Here is a 25,469-nt window from a genome sequence, read left to right on the forward strand (position 1 = left end):
GCGGGGGGGGAAGCAGGCTTAAAGGAAACACCCTAAGAATAATCATTGTATTGCTTTAAGAAGTAAATTCTGAGCAGAGCTTCAAATTGCATGGCATTATAACTGGTTGAAAATTTTCCTGCTAATGTTCACAAAATAAGGACAGACTGCAAATTTCTTAGCCTCTGTCAGTCACAGAGATGATGGACCACAGATGTGATGATATAAAATACCTAATTATTACAACAAAATTATTTTAAGGAGTGTAAACCAAACAAATTCAGAAATGGTATAAACTAAGGAGAAGGCTCTTCAAAGGTCAAACGCAGCTCAGGGCAAGATGGGTTCTTCTACAGACGCAGGAAGTAATTCTTTGATATTAAGACTGGATTTTTACTGCATTAGGAATATTATGCCCTGGATAATATACAGGTTTTAGATGTTTCAAAACATCAACTCAAAGTAAAATATATTACAAAACCCCAAGCAATAGAGAGACTGAAAGACAAATGCCTTGGTCACATCCAGTCACATACCACATGCCACCACAATTCTAATGGCAAACATAAGCACAAAAGGAATGGCAATGGCACTATGCTATTAAAATGCATGGAGCTAAGCAGAAGTTGAAAGAATAAGCTGTGACCCTGTCTAGAATTCCTTCTACTTGAGCAAGTGACCGTAAATTTAGTAGAAATTCAAATCACTGGAAAAGGCAGAGCTGGACATCAAATGACCATTACTAATAGCAGAAGTGTTTTCATAATCTGGCTATGTAAGCATGCATCAGTGAGACTGCTAGTTCAAATGCAACCAGAAGACACTTATATGAGAATCATTCTCTCCCCAAAACAAGCAGGCAGAATGTATCCAGCAGTATTTTCCTACTTGAAAATTATCACAGCAACACCTATCCAGTTTGAAGATCTTCTCCCATTAAACAGGCATGGGTAATGATGAACCTTAAGCAAAACAGCAGGCAGAGCTTTCCAAGATCAAAGCACCCTGACTGTCCTGCACTTGTATTTGCTCCTCCTTACACAGAAAGGCTGATGAGAAGCGAAAAAGCTACCCCTCCCTTGGGTGTGAGGGCTCATCCTGCCAGATATCTGTTCCTCTTACTTGTCACAAATTCGGGGAACCTAACTGACATCTGACTTATTCTAAAGTTTAGCAAGATACGAAGTCTGCAGTCAGCAGATCACAGTAGCTCTTACTTTTTCTATGTTACGGAAGACCTGACACTTCTGAATTTAGTGCCAAGTCCTAATGCTCCTTATCCAGCACACTGCAGCATAAGCCACCTTCAGAACAAAGAGTATAACCAATCAAAAAATGCTGAAGATTAACAACAATAAGCCAATCATTACACTGCACTTAGTTTAACCACAAACACTGTCTACTTCCACTGAAAATATATCTACATCTAAATTATTTCAACCTCCCATGATTGCTCCCTACATTTTAGTTTAGTTGGTCATTGCAAACGTACCCTTACAGATAGTTTGGGTTTGCTTTTGAGTGTCAAGTTCAACAGAAGGGAATAAAACCCTCAAACTTCATCACTAAAGGAAAGATTGTGTTTTCTGCACCTAGTTTAGGACAACCTTTGCAACTATTCAAGCCCTTCACTATTAGAAATCTGACTGTTGAGCAATAGCACTTCAAAATAATTGAAGAACTTTCTCAATCTTTGGGAAGGACTGAAAAACAGATGCTTAGTAAATAATGACTCCCCAATTCACACAAATCATGTGATTAGCTGGAAATCATGTCTCTCACATTGTAAGTGTGACACTATAGTACACTACATCAGGATGGTCCAAACAGACCCTGCCTTGGTAGTTTCAGGAGCTCATCCTTTCAGCTGGTTTTCTATGGGACTGTCAATACACTGACCAGTCCTTCCCTTTGGTACTGTCATAACTTGCTGGCTGAAAATACACCCTGGAGCATTTGCACCACTCTGCTTTACATAGATGACTGGATTACCCTCAGCACAGAGAAGAGCAGTGTCTCCTGGTATTTTAGGAACCTGATTCTGTGTATCAGAGTCAGAAAGCTCTGCAATTACCCGAAGAAAATGGAGTATGTACTGCTGGAGAGGTCTTACACATTATTTCTATGGATACACTAGTAAAATTCCTTGTACTTTAATTTAGCAGCAGAGATAACATGAAAAAGAAGGAAAAAGACCAGGTAGGTGAAGACACTTGTGGTCTTAAAGGGCTACTTCATTGTCCTGATTTGTGTTCTCTGGCTTTACAGCACACTGTTCCCCAGCTGCTAAGTGGGAAGCATATGAACAGAGCAGGGTAAAACCACAGGTGATGGCTACTGACCATGTTGTCGCATAGTTGTGCCTTTGCTACAATGAAAATTGTTGGGACAATGGACTTCCATGTCTACATCAGGTCTCAAGTGTCAAATCTACTTTTTTTTTTTTTTCTCCCTACTGTTCTGAAGTAGCCTTTTGTTGGGTAGGCAGCAGTGCTGCTTTCCTAAGGAGGTGGTTGGCACAATCCAGAACAGGCACTCAGACTTCAGATACTGCTATCTTTGCAGTAAGCTGTATTTGCCCCATCAACAAATCTCCTTCTGGCACATATCTATGCTTAGTCAGCTTCAGATATGGTCCAATTATGTTTCAGCTGCACTTGTTAGAACAGATAGAGAACTATAAGGAAAAGACCTCCAAAGATATAATAGTTTATGCTTATTAAGTTCTGACTGTCTGTGGTTACATAAATCTTCTGACAATGTCAAGAAAAACACATCTAAATACTACCTCAGGTAGTATGTTCCTCTAAAAATATGTTTATTATTATTATTATTATCCTCTAAAATATGTTTAGAAGAACAAGAATGTTCAAGAAGGTTGAAAAAACCACCACAAAACACTAAAACTCACAGGAAAGGGTCTTATTTTAAATCCTTTTAAAGGGTCTTTTATTGCACCATTCTTAAAACTAATTAGAAAGGGAAGGAAACTATGGCTGTTTACAGAGGATGTGTGTCACAGAACAGCATGAATTTCCCCCACATATAGCACACAGAGTGCTGCCAGGTCAGCATAAAAAAAAAAGCTAGGGCAAGATCTTCAGCTAGTAGATGAGCTACATTCCACTAAATTTTTAAAGGTACACCAATTTTTTATCAGCTGAGAATTCCTGATACACAGGCCTAAGCAATACACAGTTTTAACAAACTCTGTTAATTATTGACACTCACTAAATACATAAGCATATGCCTATTTTTTAAATTTTTCAGCTGCTGCATTTAATTCAATGGATTTGTCCAGAATTTTGAAAACTAAACATAAGAAAGCATAAACTTAAAACCCATAAAGTGAATTAAAAATATATTTCAAACAATTCACAACTACTACTCAATAAAACACAGCAACAACAAAAATATCTAGGGTTGAAAGTAGAGAATGCCACATTTTAATAAAGCTGCAAATAAATTCAGCAACCGGTGGCAGAATATTTTGCTTCGTTTTAGTCAGGATCCTGTTATTAAAAATCACTTATTTTATGACCAAAAATATTTAAATAGAACATGAAAGACTGCCCAAAAATTGAACTGTCATGAATTTTCAAAAAAATTGGGCAAGCAGTGCTCTGCCCTCTTGCCTGTGTTTATAAAGAACTTGATTTACCATCAACATTTTTTAAAAGTCATCAGCTTGTATTGCATCCTGACTGCATTGAAAACTGCCACATCTTACTGTGTTTGAGAATGAGGGCAGCTGTTTATTTATTTAGCTCACAGGAATGCTGTAAAAATTAGGTAATAAGTGTTTGTAATACATGCTGAAGATAAAATGTATTATTACTAGAGACAGCTCGAAAGCTGAATATTAACTCAGGAGATATGGGAGGTCAGACCCAAATTAGGCACTCTGGCCTCAGTACCAATCAAACACAGAAGTGTACAGGGCTTTTTCCAAATGGGGCAATTTCACAATCTCCACTCTCATGAGAGCTCAGGCTCACAGAAATCCCCTGAGAAAGCTGAACTTTTCATCAGATAACAGTGTTACATATTTCCTAGGGGAGTACTAACACTAAGCTCAATGTGGAAAGTCTCTATCCTGCTGTCTCAACCAACTTCAGAATGTAGCTTAAACAGACCCAATGCAGTCTTACACAAATCAGAGATTAGAAGTCAGTGAAAAGAAACGTAGAATTCGCCAAAGTAGAAAACAGAAAATAAATGCAAATTGTAGCTAAAACAGCGTAAGTTTTGGCAACACAGTCCTGACATTAATAAGCTGTACTGACAAGGCTACATTAAAAGAGGGAGATAATAGCAAAGTGTGAGAGGTTTAACTGTTCACTTAATGCTTTCCACTTTATTTGCTGGTTTAAAATAAAAGTCAGCGTTGACAGACAAGGCTAAAGACTAAAGAAAAACCACCCAGAACTTTTAAAGAGGTCCTACCTCTGCAGCTTAACTATCAATTACTGTAAGCACAGTAAGCAATTCTTGTTTTCTTTATCATTGTATCTTTATCTAGACAAATTAAGAAAGATAAAGGTGAATGAAATTAAGAAATTGCAACTTGGTATCTACTGGAATAGTTCTGTTGCTAATTGTAGTTACAGGTGCTGTTGACTCCCCTCCACACAGTGAGACCATTAACTGGCACCATCAGGTTAGCTGGTTCTAAAGTAACCATACTGCCAGCACAGCCTTATGCCAACAAGGTTGCAGTTTTCCTTATGTTTTTTTAACAGTTTTCACACAGTCTTCTGCAACAGGATTCTCAGAAACATTTTTCTCAAGCTCCTGTCACCTAGTATAGTTCAGACACTACAGCAAGGCCAGATTTAATGTACCACTGCATATGTTTTTTCAATTCCCCATGCAAAGAGATTTCAGTCTTGCTCTATCACATCCATACATATCTACCTAGAATCCCAGCTGGCATAATTCTAAACTTCTATGTTCAAAAGTATCTCTGTACAAAGGAAGTTCAGACCAAAAGAAGTCACTAAAGCCCAGTTTTACAGAATCAGAATACAGCAACACACATTATGCTATATGCGTTTACCCATCTCAGCCTCTAAGCAAAGTCACATAGTAACAACTGTTCATGAACAGTCTCACGGAAAACAAGTATGATTCTCCTGGAAACAGATTTTAAAGTGCAGCAGACCTTTGTACCTTGGCCTCTATCAAGATAATTTTATTAGTTTAATCACATCCTTGGCTTCCAAATAATAAGGAAAGCACAAGCAGGCTCTATTGAAAGTGATAATTCCATATCCAGTTGTATTGTAGTTACAGGATGCTATTTTCTGAATTATGCAAATATGTCACCTACCTAATTAAAGCTATATACCTAACTGCCCAACAAAAAACCTGGGACCAGTGCTGCCATAAGAAGTTTTTTCTGCTTTTGCCTATCTCTTGACTGTCAGCCTCTCAGTTTCAGTTGAAGACAAGAAAAATAACATACCAATTGGATTCAGAGAGAGGCTTTGCCCACGGCCTGTAGTAAGGACTTAAAGTGCCCTTCCAATAATATTTTGGAAATGTTTTTCCAGAAGATCTGCAGTTGCCTAAACAATTTCCATTTACTTAAAAAAATAAACTCTAAGAACATTCATGAATATGCCTGTTCAGCAGTACAGAGATTTGAAGGAAAAAATTAATTAGGCAAATGTGGGAAAACAGCCATGTGTACCAGAATCCCCTACCCAATCAACAACTACAATTTTTGTGCGACCCAAGTACCCAGTATTGGCCACTTTTTCCACTTGCTCATTGTGACAGGCTGCATTTGACCACAGCAGAAACCACTGTGGTCCCCACACAGTCCCACACAGACTCCGCTTCCTGGAGGGATGCTTTGGGCTGGGAGGCAGTAGCAGCCAGGAATGCCCTAGGGACTTCTACTGAGGGCTAGTAGCGCAAGGTAACTGCTACTGAATACACAAAGGTAAAGCAGCCTTCCTACCAACCCAAATAAATCAAGACCTCTCTACTGACACCACAGGGCAGCATTTTTGGCAGCACTTTTCCCCTAGCCTAAAGCAAAGGCAAGGATCTGAATGTCACTATGGAGCACACTGTCAGGGAACCCAGATGCGTATTTATGTGCAGCAACAGGAATGCCACCCTGCCACAGTTGGTGTTTGCAGGTTTTTCTGGGCATGAAGGCCACCTGGACATATGGTTTGCTAGTCTTCATTCTAGCCTAGCTGGTTTTTGCTAGGATTCTTCCCAAAGGAAGTCAGGGAGGAAACCAGTCTAATTAGGCAGGCATAGGCAGGTATAAGAATCAATCTAAATGTTTAACTTGAGGGCGTTGGTTCAATTTTGTTAGGGACAAGACACTGAGGAGGGAGTTAGCCATCACCTTAATGTCACCTAGCAGATAATGTATGACATCCTGTTTCCCTGAGCACCCTGTAATCATACAGTAATACACAAGCCACCAGAAAGCCTTTCCAAAGGCTTTTCTTCAGCCCAAGTCCTCTACCATCCTTTACCTGTTAAATAAAAAAAGCACTAATAGCACTGACCAGACAAGCTGCAAACTCCTTCAGTGTCGACATCTCTTTGTGCAGCAGAGTGCAACAAAGCAAAGAATGCCACCCAGCTGATGTTTGTCTCTTCTGCCACAAGCAGTACTAATCCAGCAAACAACTGGGACAGGCAGGGCACATGTGGAATAATAGCCCAAGTTCTGATGCAATTTCTTAGGCAACGTTTGTTTCCCTCTGCCTATTTCATTGCTCCATTTTTGTTCAGTTGGGCTGCCTTCAAGAAAAATAGAAACATGCCCTTTGGGATCACTGAAAACTAAGAGCAATGCAGTAAATACTAGCCAGGCTGGCTTATATCTGCAACTATTAGCAGTAACCAAAGAAGATGGCTGTAATTATACCTGTTAATTTATTACCCTGTAGCACTGCAGAACAAAGTATTTTGGAGTCTTGTAGATAGAAGGATGAAATAAAGAAAGTGTGCCTCAGAGTCAACAGCAAGCTGTATCTCCATCTTTCAAAACAGAACAAAAGCTTATTTCTTGCAAACAGCCTGATAAAATGGCACCGAGGCCAGCTGCAAATTCAGTGCCTGCAACCAGCAATCCAAACCTACTGCAGCTGGCAATCCCAGCAGCCTTGTCATGCTCTTGAAAGTGCCGTCAGCAAGGTCTTTGACTCTCTGTACTGATCTGCACTCTGCCTTATCATGAGTGTTAAAGACCTTGGTGACATTGCTGGACAGACATGTAACAACTGGAACAGAGAGAGCACCTGGCACCTTCCTGCAAAATTGATTATATTATGGTATGTGTGTGCCTGCACGTAGATTTCACTGCTCAGGGCTTGCTGGAAGCAGCCACACAATAGCAGTGCCCATAGAGCATGACAGCTGCATGTGCTGAACTCCCTCAGACCACCACTTAGCACTTCATCCTGGCCAAAAAAGGTACTGCATGAAGCAACACTGGACTGTTCCCTACTAATAACACCTTCCTCTCCAACAGAGAGGTCTTCTCTGGTGCTCCTCCTCCAATTCCTACAGCCCTATTATGGGGAATTATCTCCCACCTTATCAAGAAGCAGAAAGCCTGTTGAAATGAGTGGATAGTGTGTCCTGAACAAAACCTTCATGTCCTACCTTGTGTTTAACAAAGACGCTGACATGCTCATACCTGTGCAAGCAACGTGAGCCATCTTAAGTAGGTCTCTCATCCCCAAGGTTCAGCTCATGCCTAACTTTAGATCAGAAGACTAAGAGTCACACCTTGAACATTAGTTTGTGAGGGTTGTTTTAAAGAAGGTTCCAGGGAAAGAATTTTGGCAAATGCCCTCTGAACAGATTCAGACATCAGAAGCCAGATATAGACATGAATGCTCGGCATAACTAGCATTAGCTCAAATTTGCATGCTAGCAATGAGAGATCAGCTCCTGGAAGCCTGTTTCAAAATCATCAGGCAGTAGTGGGAGGAGTGTGTGAGGGGAGAAAGTAGCTGAAATTCCAACAGAGTCCATGTCACACACCAAGGAGCGCACAGTCCATCCCACCGGGGAAGTTGCAAAGTTGCACCAGTCTGCACCACCAATTCAAATGGCTTCAGGTCCAGGCCAGAGTTAAAACGTACAGGATATTACATTTTCAGTTATTAGCTTATTGATAATGAGCCCTCCTGCTACTGGGGGAAACACATGTATAGAGACAGTACTTTCAGGCTGGGTAGTGCACTTACATCGGACACCCACTCCTACTGTCTCCTTAGCTTCCCAGAGTCACTGGAAGAAATGCTCCAGAGTGACGAGGATTTGCATCTCTCACACCTCATAATCAACAGCTGACCTTCCTTAAACAGGAATCTAAGCACTGCTAAGTATAAATACATGAGTGCTTCTATGATCAGAGGATGCTGTTTCATGCATGCTTTCAAAGAATGAATCACACAACCAGCAGGATCCACCAAGCTGGATGGCTTTGTAAATTAGCATGAGAAAGACAAACAGGTTTTGTTCTCCAAAAGCCTTACCAACAATGGACATTCACAGAAGCTTGATTTTTTGATTACACATTTGAAATATTTTATTATAGAAATATAGTCTGTGATGACTGGGTCTGAGGCTTGTTTTTACAGTCAGTCCACTAGTCTTTACATTAGAGAGAAACACGAGCCTTTTGACTTTCAATTTGTATAGCACTCCATATGCAAAACTCTTCTTGGAATCACTCCTCCCCCTCAGACCTCCCCAGCAGCAAGAGCTTCAGTTTATGGCTTTGATAGTGTTCTTGTAAATGTCCGTGTCTGACATTCACTGCGTGTCTCAGTACAAAACACCACACCAGGATCTACTCTCTTTGGAAGAGTTAACTTGTCAATGCAAATGTAAAAGTAGTATTGCTAAAGAGTAAAATACTACTACTAGAAGTGCAAAATCAGTAACAACAATATCTGTCATTCTGATGGAGGGAGCTTGTTCTCAGCAAATCAAACCAAAAAATTGAAGATATCCTTGAAAACAACATCAAACTTCTCCTTGGGAAATAGTCATCTGAACTCATTTTGGCTGTATTCATTGTGTGTCCATCTCTGCACAAAGGGTTCACTCTGTATCCTCTCCCTTCTGAAGCTGCTCCACATTTAGGTAAAAGCACGAAGATGCCACTCTCCAGTTCTCTGAGTAAAATGAGAGAAGGCCTGGTGGTATGGATACTGAGCTCCTCAGCAAGGAGGTATGTCCCTTATACACAAGTATGAACTAATGGTCAGTCAGTAGACCACAGTATTATATGCAGATGTGATCACATCAGAATTCTGCACAACCCTGAAGAGGAGAGAGGGGGGTTAAATGCCCAAGACAAATACCTTGCACAGTCCATGTCTGTACATACCTTCAGCACATACCTGCCAACCTGTGACTAACAGTACAGGCACAGGTTGTTCTAAGGTGACCTGCAATGTACTGAGCAACACAAGAATGTAAAAACACCATCTCTGCTTTAAGTGTGCTCAGTACACATCAGACTGTGCTTTCACTATGTGACACTATTCATATCATACCAAGTCAGATACTTTTCTTCCTGCAACTTGCCTGAGCCATCCTCAAATGATAAGAGCTGAGAAGAACTACTGCTGTGAAACCAAGAGCAATTTTCACAACACACCAAAATACCACCTATGTCCAAAGAGCTGTACATGCTGCATAAAGGCTGTGGGTAAAGACTTTCAATGGCTGTGCTCCCTGTTCTATTTCCCTGCTGTATGTCTTTCTAAACTGTTACTTTCCATCACTTTCAGTAGCCACATGCCACACTAACACAGCGGCCAAGACAGATAATCTTTCAGGGAACAATATGCCAAAAAACTTTTACGAGGTGCCACATCAGAGAGAACCGGCAATAGCAAGAGATTTGTCACATTTCCTGAGACTGGACAGTGCTCTTTTACATCCCAGCTCCACTGCAAGCTTCCCATGCGATCTCACACTAGTCACTCATTTATCTGCACAGGATGGGAAGGCACACCATCTCTTCACACAAGCTAAAAATGGGAGGATTTTAATTTTCATAGGAAATAGGGCAGTGAAACCAGACAGTTTTCTTTTGTACCCGGCCATTCAAAATCCTGCCAGACAATATCAGAGAGTATACTACATCAAAGTCATATAGGGACAAAAAAATCCCCCTCCAAAATCAAACACAAGAAGGGAAATGCATATTTCATTGTCAGATAATAACCAGCTTTGATTTTGTAGATTGGAGGCCAACATCAGTTTTTCCCCATCTGCATTCTTCCAGCACACTTCCCTCTGGAGCTCAGAGAGTCGAACACTACATTGTGTTCACTGCTTCACAAAATATCAAAATAACTAGTGCTTTCCAAAAAGACACACTACTTCAGCTCCTTTGAGAAAACAAGCACTTTGACTAACTTCAATGCGCCCAGGATTATAGTTTCACATCCAAAACAGCTGCTGTTCTTGGCATTACATACCACACCTTTTTTCTTCCACCAAAAAAATTAAAGAGCACACAAAGCTCAGACAGAAGAAAGGCTTAAGGTACTTCTGCAAGATTGGAAAAGATTTGATAAGCCATAAGTTATAATTGTGCACTTTCACACTGTGGCACATTCCTGAAATTTACACGCACACAGAATTAAGCAGGCCAGAAATACCAGATATTGACTCTTTCTATCAGGCTGTTACCTAAGCCAGAGGAATTTCCCAACTTGCGTAGTTTTCCCAGGACCTTCTGGACATCCTTTATACTCGTGTCCTGTTGGCTGTACAACAGTAACCTCCTGGCATCCGAGAACAGGCGGGAAACACTGCAGGAAAACAGAAAAACAACAAGCAGCCATCAGCTCCGTGAGCCACCATCCACAGATACACTTTTACATACCAATTCCAAGCTTTAATCCCCTTTAATTATTTCACTTCAGCACAAAAAACTCTTTAGTCAACAATCCAAGGAGCCTAATAAAAGATGTCTGCTAATGCAAGCTCAGTCTAAGTTACACGGAACATCATGCCTTTGAAAGCAGTTTTAGGACGGAGATGGAGAAGGGTTCCTGCTGCCCATAAACTGCTGCTTCTTAGAAGCACAATAATTTAAGAATATCCTTGCTCCTTTCAAATGCTTCTCCAGATGCACTATGCTCTACACTAAGCCTATCTTTCCTGAGACCATGAATGTATCAAATAAGGCAAGGTATAGGAAAGCTGGCCATAAACTGTGCTTCCTGCATCACGTTAGCCAGCAATAAGTAATAAACATCAGGGAGTACTCCCTAAACCTGTTCAACTGCCTCTCACTCTATGCTGTTCAGAGGTTCATTAACCAGGAAAAAAGATGTTCTGAAAAAAGAAGCATCTTAAAAAGCCTGACTTTTTTTGAGGTCAAATTCTGAGCCCAGGTAAGAGAATGGGCTCAGTCCTTATCCACACAAAGCTTTTCATTCACCAAGAGCTTCAGGTACTTGAATCTGGGAATTCTGCACACCTACCGGCTGTCTGCTAGCCCCTATGAACTTGGTAACTGAAGAATCTGGTACTTCAGAGGTGATAGAAACTGTAAAACCCTCACATAGTGTAAGATTTCACAGTTGGTAGGTGACTTCAAAATATCCCTTTCCCCCATGTTTCCCCAAAAACAGAGATGAGGCAAAAGCAGACAGACTCACATGGAGGCATTGAAATTTCCAACAATACCAGGGGATTCCCCAGGAGTTGGGTAGCGGAAACATGGGTTGTTGGCATTGCAGATGATCCCCTGTATCCATGGCAAGGTTCCTGCCGAAGGCATAGCTTTATTTGGAAAGTGACCTAGAATAGAAACATAGGAGTTAGCAGACAAACACATGATATGATCCTCTACTACATGGCATTGTATTTGAAGAGCAGTGCTAACCCTGCACTGGTTATTGCCCCAAAGAGGCCTATGAAAGAGCAGAACAGCCAACACTAAGAAGGACTGAGCTTGTATTAGATTCTCTACACTGCTCTTTCAAATCTTCTTGCTGAAGTCTAAACCTTTCCACTAAAGAACTAGTGAAGTCACAGACCAGAGTTTACATCCTGTATAAGAACAAAGCAGTAACAAACTGCTCATGGCAGATCTCCACCAGTATGCCACTTGTATAGTTGTGAATCCCATACCCCACAATGACTGGGAAAGAAAGGCCTCCCTTATATAATCCTGGACCTTATATAAACTGTCAGGCTGCTTTTCACAACGAGCTTACTTCCTCACCTCCACACTAGGGACAGGATCCTGGAGGAAGATTATGCACTTTTCTCAGTATCTCAAGACTCAGAGGACCAGACGCCCACCCCCTCCCCTCTGGTGCCCACCTCATCCTCCCAGCATGGCCTGCAATCACTCAGGGGGCTGGCACCCTACCTCCACAATCCCAACAGAAGTATCAAAGCCCAAGAAAGAAGTACCATCAAAGCTGTTAAATTACAGCAAGGCTGATTAATATGGGTGGCTGAAGGAAGATGGGAATCTTATCAGCCCTCCCTGGAGAAAGCCAAGGACTCTGTGCAGGAGAAGCGTTAAGGAAACGAAATTTGTTTCCAGTACCCAGGAAACTCTTGCTCCTAGTTCTGTTTAAAATAGAAGAACTATTTACCTGACCTAACTTTTGTTTCATTTTGCCTTTTTGCTCTTGGCTGAGGGGCTTGTGGTGAAGGAGGGGGAGAGAGAAAGAGGAAAAATGCTAAGACTTTCATATTCATCTTGTAAAATTTCCCAGAGAATCATCTTCTCTGTCCTCCATGCCTTTAATTTTACACTGTTAGTAACTCCAAGAAAATGTTCAGAGCAATGTCGAAAGAGGAATGGCACACAAGAGTTGATGGTAACCTTTTAGACACAGTGATGCATGTAACACCAGTTTCTCCAAGAGTATAGCAGGAATCTGTTGGTTTTAAATCAGATAAGATACACAGAAAACAGGGCAACAGCACATAATTTTCAATTACATTGCTGCAAACATCTAGCTTTTCAGAAGAGATTAGTCACGGCTTGTCAGAGTCTCTCCCTCCCACTGCCAAAAAAGTGCATTTTGAATCCTTTGAAGGGTGACAGGAACAGAAAAGAAAAGTTCTACACAACACAAGACATGACTAGCACTCTGGCCCAATAGCAAACTAATATGTCTTCTCTCACTAGTCTGGTGAATGCCACAAAGCTATCACTTCAAAGTTAATTGTTCCTTCACATTTTAAGAGAAAACTTCCTCACACTAAACCAGGCCGTTAGAAACAAGAAACCCTGACAACAGTCCAATTCTTGGTTCTTCTCAACCAGGGAAAGAAAACTGAATTTTGCTTGTTTGTTGAAAAAGAGTACCATTAAAATACTGAGGCTATGTGGAGGCTACAAAGCACTTGCACACGCCTCTGTTTCTGCTATCACCAGGCATTACTGCTATCACCTAAAAGTGATTTCATAACAGCATACAACACTGCCACTACAGATAACAATCCTACTTCCCTTAAGGAATCCACAGGGTTGCCAAAGAGTTTGCCATCAACCCAAAAGCCTTTTGTCTTTCTATGTCTGCTCATAGCTCAGCAAAAGCTGCTTCACTTCACAACACATCCACATCTGTCAGCATAAGTGAACGTTCAGTGAAACCAATCCAGACAACACAATTTAGAAACCTATTCAAAGAAGCTCTTCAAAAAATGAAGAGGAATTAGCCATAGAAGTGAATTAAAAGTTACCAGATGCCCTGTGCTCTCTAACTGCTCAGGACAATGTAAGAAGGCAGACAAAGCAATAATAGTCAACATAAATGGGAAGGGAAAAGGATTGTAGGTGAAAGACTCAAAACTATGCTTATGACACCATGGTGCCAGAGCAAATGTTTTACATGAAGGCTACTGACTAGCAAGACCAAGCGAAGTAGTTCTACGAAATCACAGCTCTTGCTAGGTTTCAGTTTATATACAACCCTGCCATACCTCAAATTAATTACCACTGAGGTTACTAGTTATTTATAAAAGCTGAGTAGAGTGTTAATTACTTCTCTTCAGCCTCATGTCTATATTACAGGTATCTCTCCTAATGTCATCATAACATTCAGTCAGAAGAGGCAGTTCAAATTCCATGTAAAGTATGAGGTTTAACTTAGGGAAGTTTTAACTATGCTGTTGAGTGCTGAAAAAAGTGAGTTAGGCAGTACATGGGATCAGCAGAGTCCAAAGTGTAATGGGAAACTGCAAACACTAATACCTCAGCTTTAAAAGATACCAGCAGCAAACAGCACAAAATGCCCCAGACACAGCAAAGACAGAATAAGTGCTGTAAAAGGGAGTTCTTTCCTTAGTTCAAGACAGAAACACTTCAGAGGGCCCTTCAAAAACATGTTTTGCTGACCCTTAAACCTTACCTTGCAGTAATCAGGCTAAGGAAAGATAAACAAAGAGCTATGCCACAATCAGTTAATTGCAGTATGAAGCTGTCACCAAACACAGTAAAACACCATGTTGCTAATCAACAAGTCATGCTTCCTAAATCAAATGACAACCAAGGAGACCTACAGATAGTCATTTATAAAGAACAAGCTTCCTTTGAAAGAAAAGAAGAAATGTGCCCATTTAGGATAAAAAAAAAAAGTAGAATTGTTTTTCTGTCAGCGATGTATGACTGCTGAATCTACTAAATGCAGAGCTGACACTGTAATAGTTTGAAGGAATGGAATCCTTCTTGTGCTCTTTAATGCGATACATTAATGCACTTTATTACCTGGAAACAAGATTGCCCTCTTAGAGATCAGAACACTGCATTCTTTTATGCTAAGTCACACACAGATCAAAAAAGAAAAATAAGACTGGGGTTCTGTGCACGTTTTACAGATATTGCAGAGTTGTACAGCAAATTCTTAGGTAATATAAACACAAAATGAGAAACAGCAAGAAAAAGAGCAGCGACCTACAGTCCTGGAGAAACATCATCAGTTAACTGCAGTTCCCAAGGTGGAAGCAAAGGAGTTATTAAGCTCTCCTGCATATTTCTGACTGAAGTAGGGAATCACTGCTCTTTGCATCTTGCCAGCTGCATTATTGTGTACTAACCATGAAAAAACAAGCATTCTCGGTGCAGCTGCTGTGTTTGATACTTACATTCATGCTGCTCATAGGGCGGATATGAAAGTCTTACAGAGATCAGGATGAAGAAGATAAACAGAGGCCAGGCAACTTCGATCAGCAGCTGGAACTGGAAACAATAAAGGCAAAGTATTAAGACATCATACTCAAAATAAAGGTCAGAACAGAAGTTCTAGGACAATCCACTTGTAAGCCAAAACAGTTTGGTAAGCACTGTCTCACTTTGCGCTGCCTATGCATGCCAGGATCAAGAAGTTTGTTCCTCCAGCTTCAGAGGATAATCCGCAAAGAACTACAATTTTTTTCTCATTGATATGTGCCAGTTATTCAACTAAAATGGATATGCTTAAGGGCTATTTTTGGCTTATTTTAATATTTTTCTGTCCCCTGACTAAAAGAAACCTCCCAATTAATCTTTCTAGAAATGAGCTGAATTTTTTATCCCATATTTTGAGGCAGTGGGGTACTTATATCCCATTCTCACAACAGACCATTAAGCTTCTACCCTAACACATCAGGCATGGAAACTGTGCTGATGCATGCTACATCAACTCTTTCAGTACTGCAGGAATGTATTAGTATGTAGAAAGCAGAACTACCAAGATTAGGCTCATATCTAGTCTGTTTTGTTCCAATTTATATTTTTCCTGAAGGTAGGCAGCACCCACTGGTGCAGGTCATCTACAGAAAGTGAGTATCAGGCAGGCAAATTAACTCAGTTATTTAGAGGGACAAGACAAGAAGAAGAAATAGCCTGCTATTAAATATACAACATTTCTTAGACAAAGAATTGAAGTGCAGGAAAATTCACTGAGATGCATCACATCCCCCAGAAGCATGTGGACAAAAGCAAGTCTCCAGCCCAGAGCTTCTGAGAGACAAGCTCAAGTTTCCCAGGCTTGAGCTTCAGTAGCCACATCCCTACTTTTCACTCCAGAAAGACTGCATAAACATGTAATTTTCAGTAAGCTATGAGACAAGCAAAAACTGAAAGCTTTTTATGCTGCTATTCTGTATGTTTCTCGTCTATTACTAGTAGCAGAACAGAGTGTTTTCTTGGTCAAATGAAGAAAAACCTTTTCCACTTCTTTCCTGAAAAATTCAGTATTTTCTAATAGGAGGTCTACATCATTCTCCTTAAAAGCCAGAGTGTAAGACCTGCAACCTAGAGGGAGGCAGTATCCCCACTCACAAACATGTTTTTCCATGTTCCATCATTAACAGCTAAAACTGGATTCTTAACACTCAGCACAAGGCACTCCATGCAAACTTTGAGGTGAGAGACTTCTAGGTAACTACTGTACCTCAAAATAAGCACACACTGTAAAAACAGAGCATTAAAACCAAGGTCACTTAATCCAGCAGAGGAAATTATGTAGGACGGCTTTTCACAGATACCCTTCATAACTGACATCAAACAGCAAATAGCACCTCTATCTAAAAGGTATAAAAATTGAGCATCAGTCTTCCAGGCACTCCCGGTAACAGTGCCAGTCTCTGCAAGATAATTCTGGGATATTATTTTACCCATTGGATCCTGAGATTAGCTCAGCTGGTTAGAGCATGGTGCTTTTAACTCCAAGGTTGCTGACATAATCCCCACGTGGGCCATTTGCTTAGGAGCTGGGCTTGATGATGCTTGTGGGTGCCTTCCAACTCAGAATATTCTGTCATCTGTTATTGTCATGCACACACTGTACAACTACTGGGTAAGAAACACCACTGAGACCACGCTAACAGAGGTGCCAGGAAGAGACCAGTATCTCTGGTCTCTTATTGCAATAAACGACGTAGTGGCAGCACACACTCAGCCATTAACATGGACAGCCTGCATTAAACAGTGCTCTGGCTTCCAGAGATCAATGTTTAGACATAGGACACTGACAGCTTGTCTATTCCTGTTTTCAAGATATTCTTATAGTGGCTGCCAGGATGGCATAGCAGGACTTTTCCTCCACCTGACAGAAAAGTGGCTATGAAACCAGGACAAGTCCATTTCATCTTCCAGCATCAATGGTCATGCTTTAGCACATGTCACAGCCCTCTGCACCTGGCTGTAGGCAAGCAGCATGCACCCCAAAGCAACTACTGCTACACTGTCTGGAGAAAAACAGTCTCACCTGGACTTGTGGAAGCTTCCTGGGCTGACCAGCATGGACAGATAGCCTCTCACAGCCCTGAAACTGCTACAGAGCCAATGAGAAATGCTGCCCTTGAGCTCAAGCCCTGGCCTGCTCAGAGAATGAGCCCCAGCCACACCACACACCAAGGGGCCCTGCTGCTGAAGGGGAACAGGCCACCAGCACACACAGCTACTCTTCTGCACACCTGGCTACTCAGTCACAAAGGTAACCACATGTGGGCTGCATGCACAACACACCTCACTCGGCACATCAACAGGCTCGGGGACGATAGAGAAAGGAGCAGCTCAAACTGACCAAGTTCACCTTTAGAGCTGAAGGAAGGCATCATAGTAGGTACCAAAATGCTACATTGTGAGAGACAGCTGGTAACCGCTGCACCAGAGGCTTGCACAAGGACAAGATCAGAGTGTCAGGAGCATGTCAGTAGAGACTTCTCAGCAAGTCTCTTTTGCTGCTCAACAAAAACTGAGTTATCTTCCTTTGCTCCTAAAGGTCAGTAGGTTCCCTCCCGTACTGCTTCCTGACCCTGCTGTGACAGCACTTTTCATCCACTCTGGCCCTTCCAGACAAGGACACAAAGATACTAAAAGGGAACATGTCTCACTGAAATTCATTCTAAGCAGATATTGAAAAACCAAGTCTCCTCTGCCACTTTTGTGCTGCAATGACCAGCCTGGTAAATAATGAAATGAATCTTCAAGCACCCAACACTTCACCTATCCCTGCTCCATCTGGACTTGAAGAAGGAACATCTCATTTGTACACAGCAGGTGGATTCAGCTAGGAACAAATATGTCCTAATTTTACCAAGGTTAATCTCTAAAGCATGCCAAATTTATACCAGTTGCCTGATTCAGGATGCCATTAAACACTGAGCTCTACATAGTGTCAACAGGAAATCTGTTGAGCAAGAACTAAGTAGACTATCACCCCATTCCACCGTCAACTCTCCTTTTCCCCTTTATGGTCCAGTTTCAATGCAGGGAGCTACCAGAAGCTGATCAGTCTCTCCATGCAAGTTTGATGTGTCTCCTCATTTTCAAGAAAGCAGGGAGAGAAAGGTTTTTACACAGTGACCCCTGAACATAATTTTTCTTTCCTCTTTCCCCATGTGAGCTCCTTCCCCCCACTTCAGTGTTGTTGGAAGCTATCCAGTACAAAGTAACACTTGAACTGCACACATTAGGGTGAGCTTTGAACCTAGGTTTTGCAATGCAGCCCAAATTCACAGCAGCCAACGATGGGGTTCAGTGGGAAGCCAAGGCTAGTCCACATTTTTTCATGAGAAGGGTAAGGATGAAACTATTTCTAGGCTACACCTTCAGTAAGTACAAAAGCGAGAGAGCCTTCATCAACACAACTCAGCTCAAGGACAATGGTCTCCTAACAGGAAAGCAAAGAGAAAGAACTGTGCAGCTGTGGTAACAGCATGGTAAGAGATGTTCTGCTTCTTCTCTACCATTTCCTGTTAAGCGGGCTTTTCCTCCTGACATCTTCTCATTCCAAATGAGAACCAGTAATGAGAAAACTGCTGCATAACTGAGGAGCCCCACAAAAACAAGCCATGTCTCAGGCCTTCATTATGAATTGACTAATAATCAGTGTGGAATGGAGACCGTGAGCAGTTTCATGCCCTCTGGGGTACTTGATGGGAAACCAGTACAGCAGATCTGCAGATACCTACCTGTCAGAAGGTACCAAGAAATAGCTAAGCAGATCCAGAATGGTTACCCTACTGCATTTCTCTGGCACCACTGAAGAATATGAATGCATCTCTGCTGCCCAGTACGCCTACAGCTACCTTGACATGATACACATGTTAAACTCTGACCTTTTCACACCTGATGCAATACTGGGGCTGTTCAGCCTGGAGAAACACTCTCTAAAACTACCTGAAATGAGGTTCTAGCAAGATGGAGGTTGTTATCTTCTCCCATGGGACTAGTGACAGGACCAGAGGACAGAGCCTCTAGCTTTTTCAGGGGTCAGGTCAGACATTAGGAACAATTTTTCACTGCAAGGGTGAAAAAGGCAGGCATTGGGAAAGGCTGCCCAGGGAGGTGGGGGAGTTGCTGTCCCTGGAAATGTTCCATCCCTGAAAATGACTGGACGTGGCATTTAGTGGTAGAGTTTAGAGTTGGCATGGTGCTGTTCAGACAAAGGCTGGATTTGATGATCTTGGAGGTCCTTTCCAAACTTAATGTCTCTATGATTCTACTATTTTCAGAAGATCCTGGCAAAAATATACCAAGCCATCATTCACACTGTAAAATTCTGCTCCTCTAAAATAGTCTCCCGGTTTACCTAGTTTAAACATCACTCTAAAAATCCCACAACATTCTAGAATTCCCCTACTTTCTAAAGACACCCTGGTAACAGGCAAAATTTAGGCCTCCAGGAGCAAGATAGGAAGAGTATCTTTAGTTCTTAGGGCCTAGGTTACATGGGCATTTGCTGAGAAGAGCCAACCTTAAGGAGCCACAGCTCCTTAAGGAGCCAGTTTCAAGACTACTCTCCCAGCTTCATTTGTAACATTTTTCTAAACTGTGAGACTGTTCACAAGGCCAGGATGTTACCCAGATTCAGAGAGCAGACAGGGTCACTCCTTGCAGTTGCCACAGTCCATGAGCTCTCTGGTGGACAGTCCTATCCTGGGAGGTCAAGCTCCATGAAAAGCAAAAACACGCAAAACAAAAATTTTGTCGTCCTGGCAGCTCTGTTTATATACAAGAAAAGACAAGGAGGCGGTGAACCCTTTTGTCTGTTTTGTTTAACAATGGACTAATTCCAGCTCTGAATTCACTGGACCCAAGTCCTGTAAAAACAGGTCTCGGACACCTGAGTGAAGACTTCAGGGACTGTGACCATTACCAGCGGTAAATATGATAGCCTTTCCTCCCTTGTGACACTGAGTTTCTAAAACAACCCAACCCAATCAGCTGGCAAGCATCCTGACATTTGAAGGGTTCAGAAAGCTTATCAGGGACCACTTTCCACTCACCACTTCAGTAACTCGTGTTCCTTTCACATTCCCTACTGATACCTCCTCAAGGTCAGATCTAACAGGCCAGATCCTCTGAACAAGCCTATTGCACAAGTCATGCCCTTGTTCAACACAGATATTCCCTAAACCCCCGTGCTTTCTCGGACTTTTAGCTGCTTGCAAGAGGTATAGCATCCTATGAGGTCTCAGTCTTAAGGCAAAAGAATTTTAAGGATACCATACTGGATCCACACTCCTGTGCCTTTTTTATCACAAGGAGAAATTCTTCTTATGTGTTGTCTATTCTTAACAGGTAAATTTCCACACTGTTAACAGATGGTGAGGAGAGCATTTCGGCCACTCAGAACACACCCTGGCAGAAAAACATCAGTTGCCTGAGTTTATCCTCATGCAACAGATACAAGAACATGCTTCATGCCATCCACTTCTGTTGTAAAGCTACATAGCAGGTTTGGGATACTCTCAATGATTAAAGTGACTGGAGATGTCTGCTATTGCCTCTGCCACTTCTGCCATTAGGACGTGGCAAAACTTTGTTGCCATTGTTGCAGCTTGCAGCAACAATGACTCGCAGGCACATCCCTGCAGCCTGGCAACGCCTCACCCACCAAGTGGAGCAGGTCCCAGCATGGGTTTTTATTTCACATTTATTTTGCTGCACACAGCACTCAGGCATCCTCTTTGCCTGATCCGACACCAGTGTTTCAGTACTCCAACACTCTCTCACACTGGAATTCAGGACAGAAGTCTTGAGCACCTTCAAGCCCTCTGGTTTCTGTATACACACCACTCTCTCCAGTTTGAATAGGGTCTTTCCAAAGCCAGACAAGTTGCTCAGCCAGGGATCACTAGAGGATGAACATTGAGTAAGATACAGGACGTTTCCCTGTTTTTCTTGAAAAGCTGTATAGTCATGTAAGCTACAAAACTGTAACTTAAGATCTCAAAACACCCTTGGGCTAATACTTACAGTCTGTCTTCTTCTGTAGGTAAAGTTCTTCCATAGCAGCAATCCCAGCTGAGTCCAGAAAGCCATCTTCCTTCAGCAAAGCCTAGAAGCTCCCTTTGTGTAGCAGCAGCAGTACACAGTACAAATGTTGTGGCCAGGCATTAACTAGTTAAAGAAAAGAAAAACAGGAAAAAAGTTGGACGGGGAAAGTTCTGTCATTCAAAACAGAAAAGGTAACAAGACAGGCAAAGACAAGAGGCTGCACTCTGTGACCTTGCAGCCCCTCCATGGAACACCTCACTGCCTTCTTTCTCACCCCATGCTCTCCAGCCAAGTCTCATAGGTCTCAGTAAGTTCAGATTTAGACTCACTGTTTCTTATCTCAGAGCTCCAAAGCACAAAAAGAGGTTTGTAATACAATTCTCTTATTTTCTGCCCCAGAAATTCCAAGAGCAAGGACAGCCCAGAATGAGAATAAGTAAGAGGCTTTGAAAAATGATTTAAAGATCCCTCCAAAAAAGATTGAACCATACAATTCAATACTTTTCCTTAAAGCCTCTTCCCATATACACTTTTATAATGGTGAAAAGCTGCCTGCCAAATTAGGAAAACCTTTGTTTTGAAGTCCAGTCAACACTGCTTGTAGGAGAAACTGCTGTGCATTTAACAGGCAAGGGAGAAATGCCCATTCCCTTGAAAGTAAGTGACTAAGAAGGACGTTAGGGTTGTTAACATTTAGATTAAATAAATGGAAAATTGTTGTGTGTTAAGTGTCTGTCTTGCTACAGTATGAGAGTATATAGGATTAAAAAATATTAATTATTTTAAAAAATTATTCTCTTTGGTGGCAATTAATAAGCCTAGTATAGGCTTGGTACTTCTTAACTTACTTCTGAGTTTTAAGGCCACTTCAAATTAAGAGCAGTTGAATCCTGAGCAAGTGTCTGCACAGGAACTTAGTTAATCCACATTAAATTAATTCTGATTTATGTACCTGCATACACTCTGTTGACAGAATCAGCATTAAGAGGACAACTAGCAGTTGATTCAAACACACACCAAGACAACCACTCTTTCCAACATCTGTTAAATTGGGAACACACACATTTGATTCTGGTGTCCCACATAACAGTATCCTAGCCCTAAGATTCAGAGCTGCATGTCTGATTGCAAACTGCATTGAAAAGATTACAAAAAATACATAAATGTGCTCAGAACATAAGACCTCCTCTGGCCAGACCTACACTGGAGAAAGATCAGACAAAAAATTAAGGATCTGAGCTTTGAGATGATGAACAATTGTCATCTTTAAGTCTCATCCAAATTCCATTACTGCAATGACTTGCAGATTAAAAACTTGTCTCTTAATAATTTAGAAATGTGTTAGAAAAAAATTCTCTAACATGACTAACAAAAATAAACCTGTTACACCGAGTTCCGTAGATGATTACGCTGTAGTACCAAAACAGGCCAACAGTGCTTCTTAACACCAGTACAGAGAACCAAGGAGCAGTAATAGATGCCTACAAAACCTTACAAACTGAACCTCATACCAGCACACCAGCAAGCGAGCATACAGTCATGGGCTCATTAACCTCTGCCAGGTGCTGCTCTAACTCACTGACAGGACCTCCACAGACCCTCCTTCTCAGAGGGATTTACAACTCATCAGGCAGGACAGCCATCCTTCCCTGCCCAGTGCATCCTGCTGGCTGGAACACCCTGACACTAACACACTGCAGATGCATGCACATCTGGCTGGTAGACCATGAATACCATACTTGGAGAAAGGCACTTGGCAGGCTGCTGGCACATCCACAGCAGGGAAAAAGCCTGCCATTTGAGGGGAATCTCAGAGGACAAATCCTGGCTCTGATGACTGCACCCATGCTCATGGACCCAAAGCACTCCTCTGCTTACAGCCTTGGATATACAGGGGGTGGGGGCAGGATGTCTTTGAAGCACCTCCTCTTGATGTCAATATTACATATCTAAAACTGCAATCAACTTAGCCACACAACTAAGTAGGGAATATTGTTACCTCTCCTTTGTACTTCCTCCACTCTTAAGTTTCTGAATAGTATTTGGGGGATTTGGCAACACTTTTACTCACTCTAAAGAGAAACCTGGATTACTTCTCACAGACTACAAAGGCACTTACTGACCAATAATGTAGTACAAAATCTTTCTAAGAACACTAAGATAATGGCTATTTTCATGCATTTTTTCACAAGAATACTGGTACTGGTCTGTGGTCACAGACTTCCATTTGATTTTTGGTTCTCTCCACCATGCCACAAAACAATCTTTGCCGCCTGAGTCGAATCCTGCAGCTACTGGACAAGTTTGGCATACAGAAGTAGAGGACTGGAAGGGACTGTACAGCCTTCTAACAGTCACGGGTAGTTATGCAACAGCTGTTTTTTATCTTTAGAAGGGTGTTCAGAGTACCCACTCCATACTTCATTCTCAGGCCCCCAATACTGTTAAATCTCTGCAAAAAAACTAATTTCCAATGTTTTCCAGAAATTAAAGCTAAACACCAAAACCCATAAGAATAAAGTGCCACAGGAAGAGTACAAAAAGTATCCCATGGAGAGTTAAAGTGACTTTTGGTGCTCTCATCAATGGAATTAGACCCTATTCCTGCACCTTAATATCCTGCACAGAAGCAAAACAGAAGTTCAACCAGTCTGTGGAATGAGCAAATAAAAGGGTAGCTGGTTTAATGCACATCATTGAAAATTCAGATACTCATCCCTTGCAACTGCAGTTGGTCCACAGGATCCTGAACATGGAAATGCTGCTTTAGGGGCTGTAACATTCACCTCATGTTAGCAAACTCTAGAGAGCTAAGAGCATGTATTTTATCTTTTAACTCATCTCAGCTGACCAGCCAGAAGCATGCACAGCCAGCAAGATTCAGCTGTGCCACCTGCTTGAACTTCAGCTCTCCAGAGTTAAGCAAAACTTTACTGGGAACAAAGCAAATGATCTGGCCTGTTCTGTCTGGACAAAAGTTTTAAATTACATAAAAATACTAACTTTTGAGGACTGTCCAGATGTAGGCATACCAGCTAAATCCCTGCATTAAAGTAGGGCATGGAGCCTAATGGCCGACTAACCACCAAGAGCACAACACCTGAGCCTGAAGTGTATCCAGTTCTTCCAGCCATGCCGGGTGACAGCTGCAATGACACTCTATGCCCCAGTCAGTATCTGTTACAGACCAAGGAACAGGTTTGTTAGTCACCTCTGATTTTCATCCACAAAGGCTGACATACTTGGTTCACTGCTGACACAAGGTTCACTTGAATCCATCAGAAAGCACTCAGCAAAACTAATACCAGAGGAAAATAGCTGAGCATCCTTTCAGGTGTTCTTCCAGCTCACAACAGGCAAGAACTGCAAGCCAAAGATGCAGAGAACTGATCAACCCAATGCTTCTACCTTGGCTAGAGCAGAAGTCCCACTTTATCTCCACTTCAGACCAGTCTGGTAAGTCCAACATAGCTGGGAAATACAACTTGCCATTTAGTACTGCAGTGCCAAAATTGTTAGTTTCCAATGATTGGTTTATGTCCCAGCTATGTAAAATTTTGAGCCAACAGCAGCTATCAGTGATCACTCCTGACACTCACCCAGAACTCCCTGAAGCAGAAATACTGGTTTCTGTCTAGAGTAAGAAAAGCTGCAGGAATCCGTCCCCAACAGCATTATTTTTTCTGTGATATGAAGCACCACATTACAACACCCACCTGCACAATTAAAGCGCAGATTACATGCACTTGTCCCATGGTCTGCCTTGCAGAAGCCTCCCTCCACATGACATTTCACCCTGCTGCAGAAATCCTGAGCAGCCTCCCGACCTACACAGCTGCAATTTCATCTCATTTTCTGCAATTCAGAAAATTACTCAAGAGAAAGTTAGGCTACAGGGCAACCTCTGAACATGATGACAATGAAATACATCCTTTGGCCAGCCTTTTCTTTCAAGGAAGGGTACTAGCCACTATTTCAAAGTAGAATGGCCATTGGAAAGTCCATTAGCTGGTACACCAACAGTCTCCAAACCTAATCCCTCTTAAATATATGTATTTTTACAGCTGTAGATTTAGAAAGTAAAAAGCTCAAGTGGCAGAAAATCAGTTCTCCACCCCCTTGCCTGGTGTCTGTACTAAGTAAACATAAAATAGCCTTCAAAAGCAGCTTTCTGCAAACAATGCAGCTGTTTGCTTTCTTTGGGGAGGCAAAAAAACCTTTCCCCTAGAGAAAAAAAAAA

General features: G+C 41.8%; 1 protein-coding gene across 1 annotated transcript in view; it reads right to left on the bottom strand.

The window, feature by feature from the left end:
* Positions 1–25,469, bottom strand: part of ABCA1 (ATP binding cassette subfamily A member 1) — a 93,561-nt gene that overhangs the window by 56,016 nt on the left and 12,076 nt on the right. Inside the window, exons 2-5 of the mRNA XM_041470647.1 lie at positions 21,209–21,352; positions 15,106–15,199; positions 11,655–11,796; positions 10,678–10,799 (exon numbers count right to left, since the gene is read on the bottom strand). Of these exons, the coding sequence (XP_041326581.1) occupies positions 10,678–10,799; positions 11,655–11,796; positions 15,106–15,199; positions 21,209–21,274 (424 nt within the window). The 5' untranslated portion in view covers positions 21,275–21,352. The remainder of the gene's footprint in view (positions 1–10,677; positions 10,800–11,654; positions 11,797–15,105; positions 15,200–21,208; positions 21,353–25,469) is intronic.

This window comes from Pyrgilauda ruficollis, unplaced genomic scaffold (assembly GCF_017590135.1).
Source record: "Pyrgilauda ruficollis isolate IOZ18807 unplaced genomic scaffold, ASM1759013v1 scaffold106, whole genome shotgun sequence".
Taxonomy (NCBI): Eukaryota; Metazoa; Chordata; class Aves; order Passeriformes; family Passeridae; genus Pyrgilauda; species Pyrgilauda ruficollis.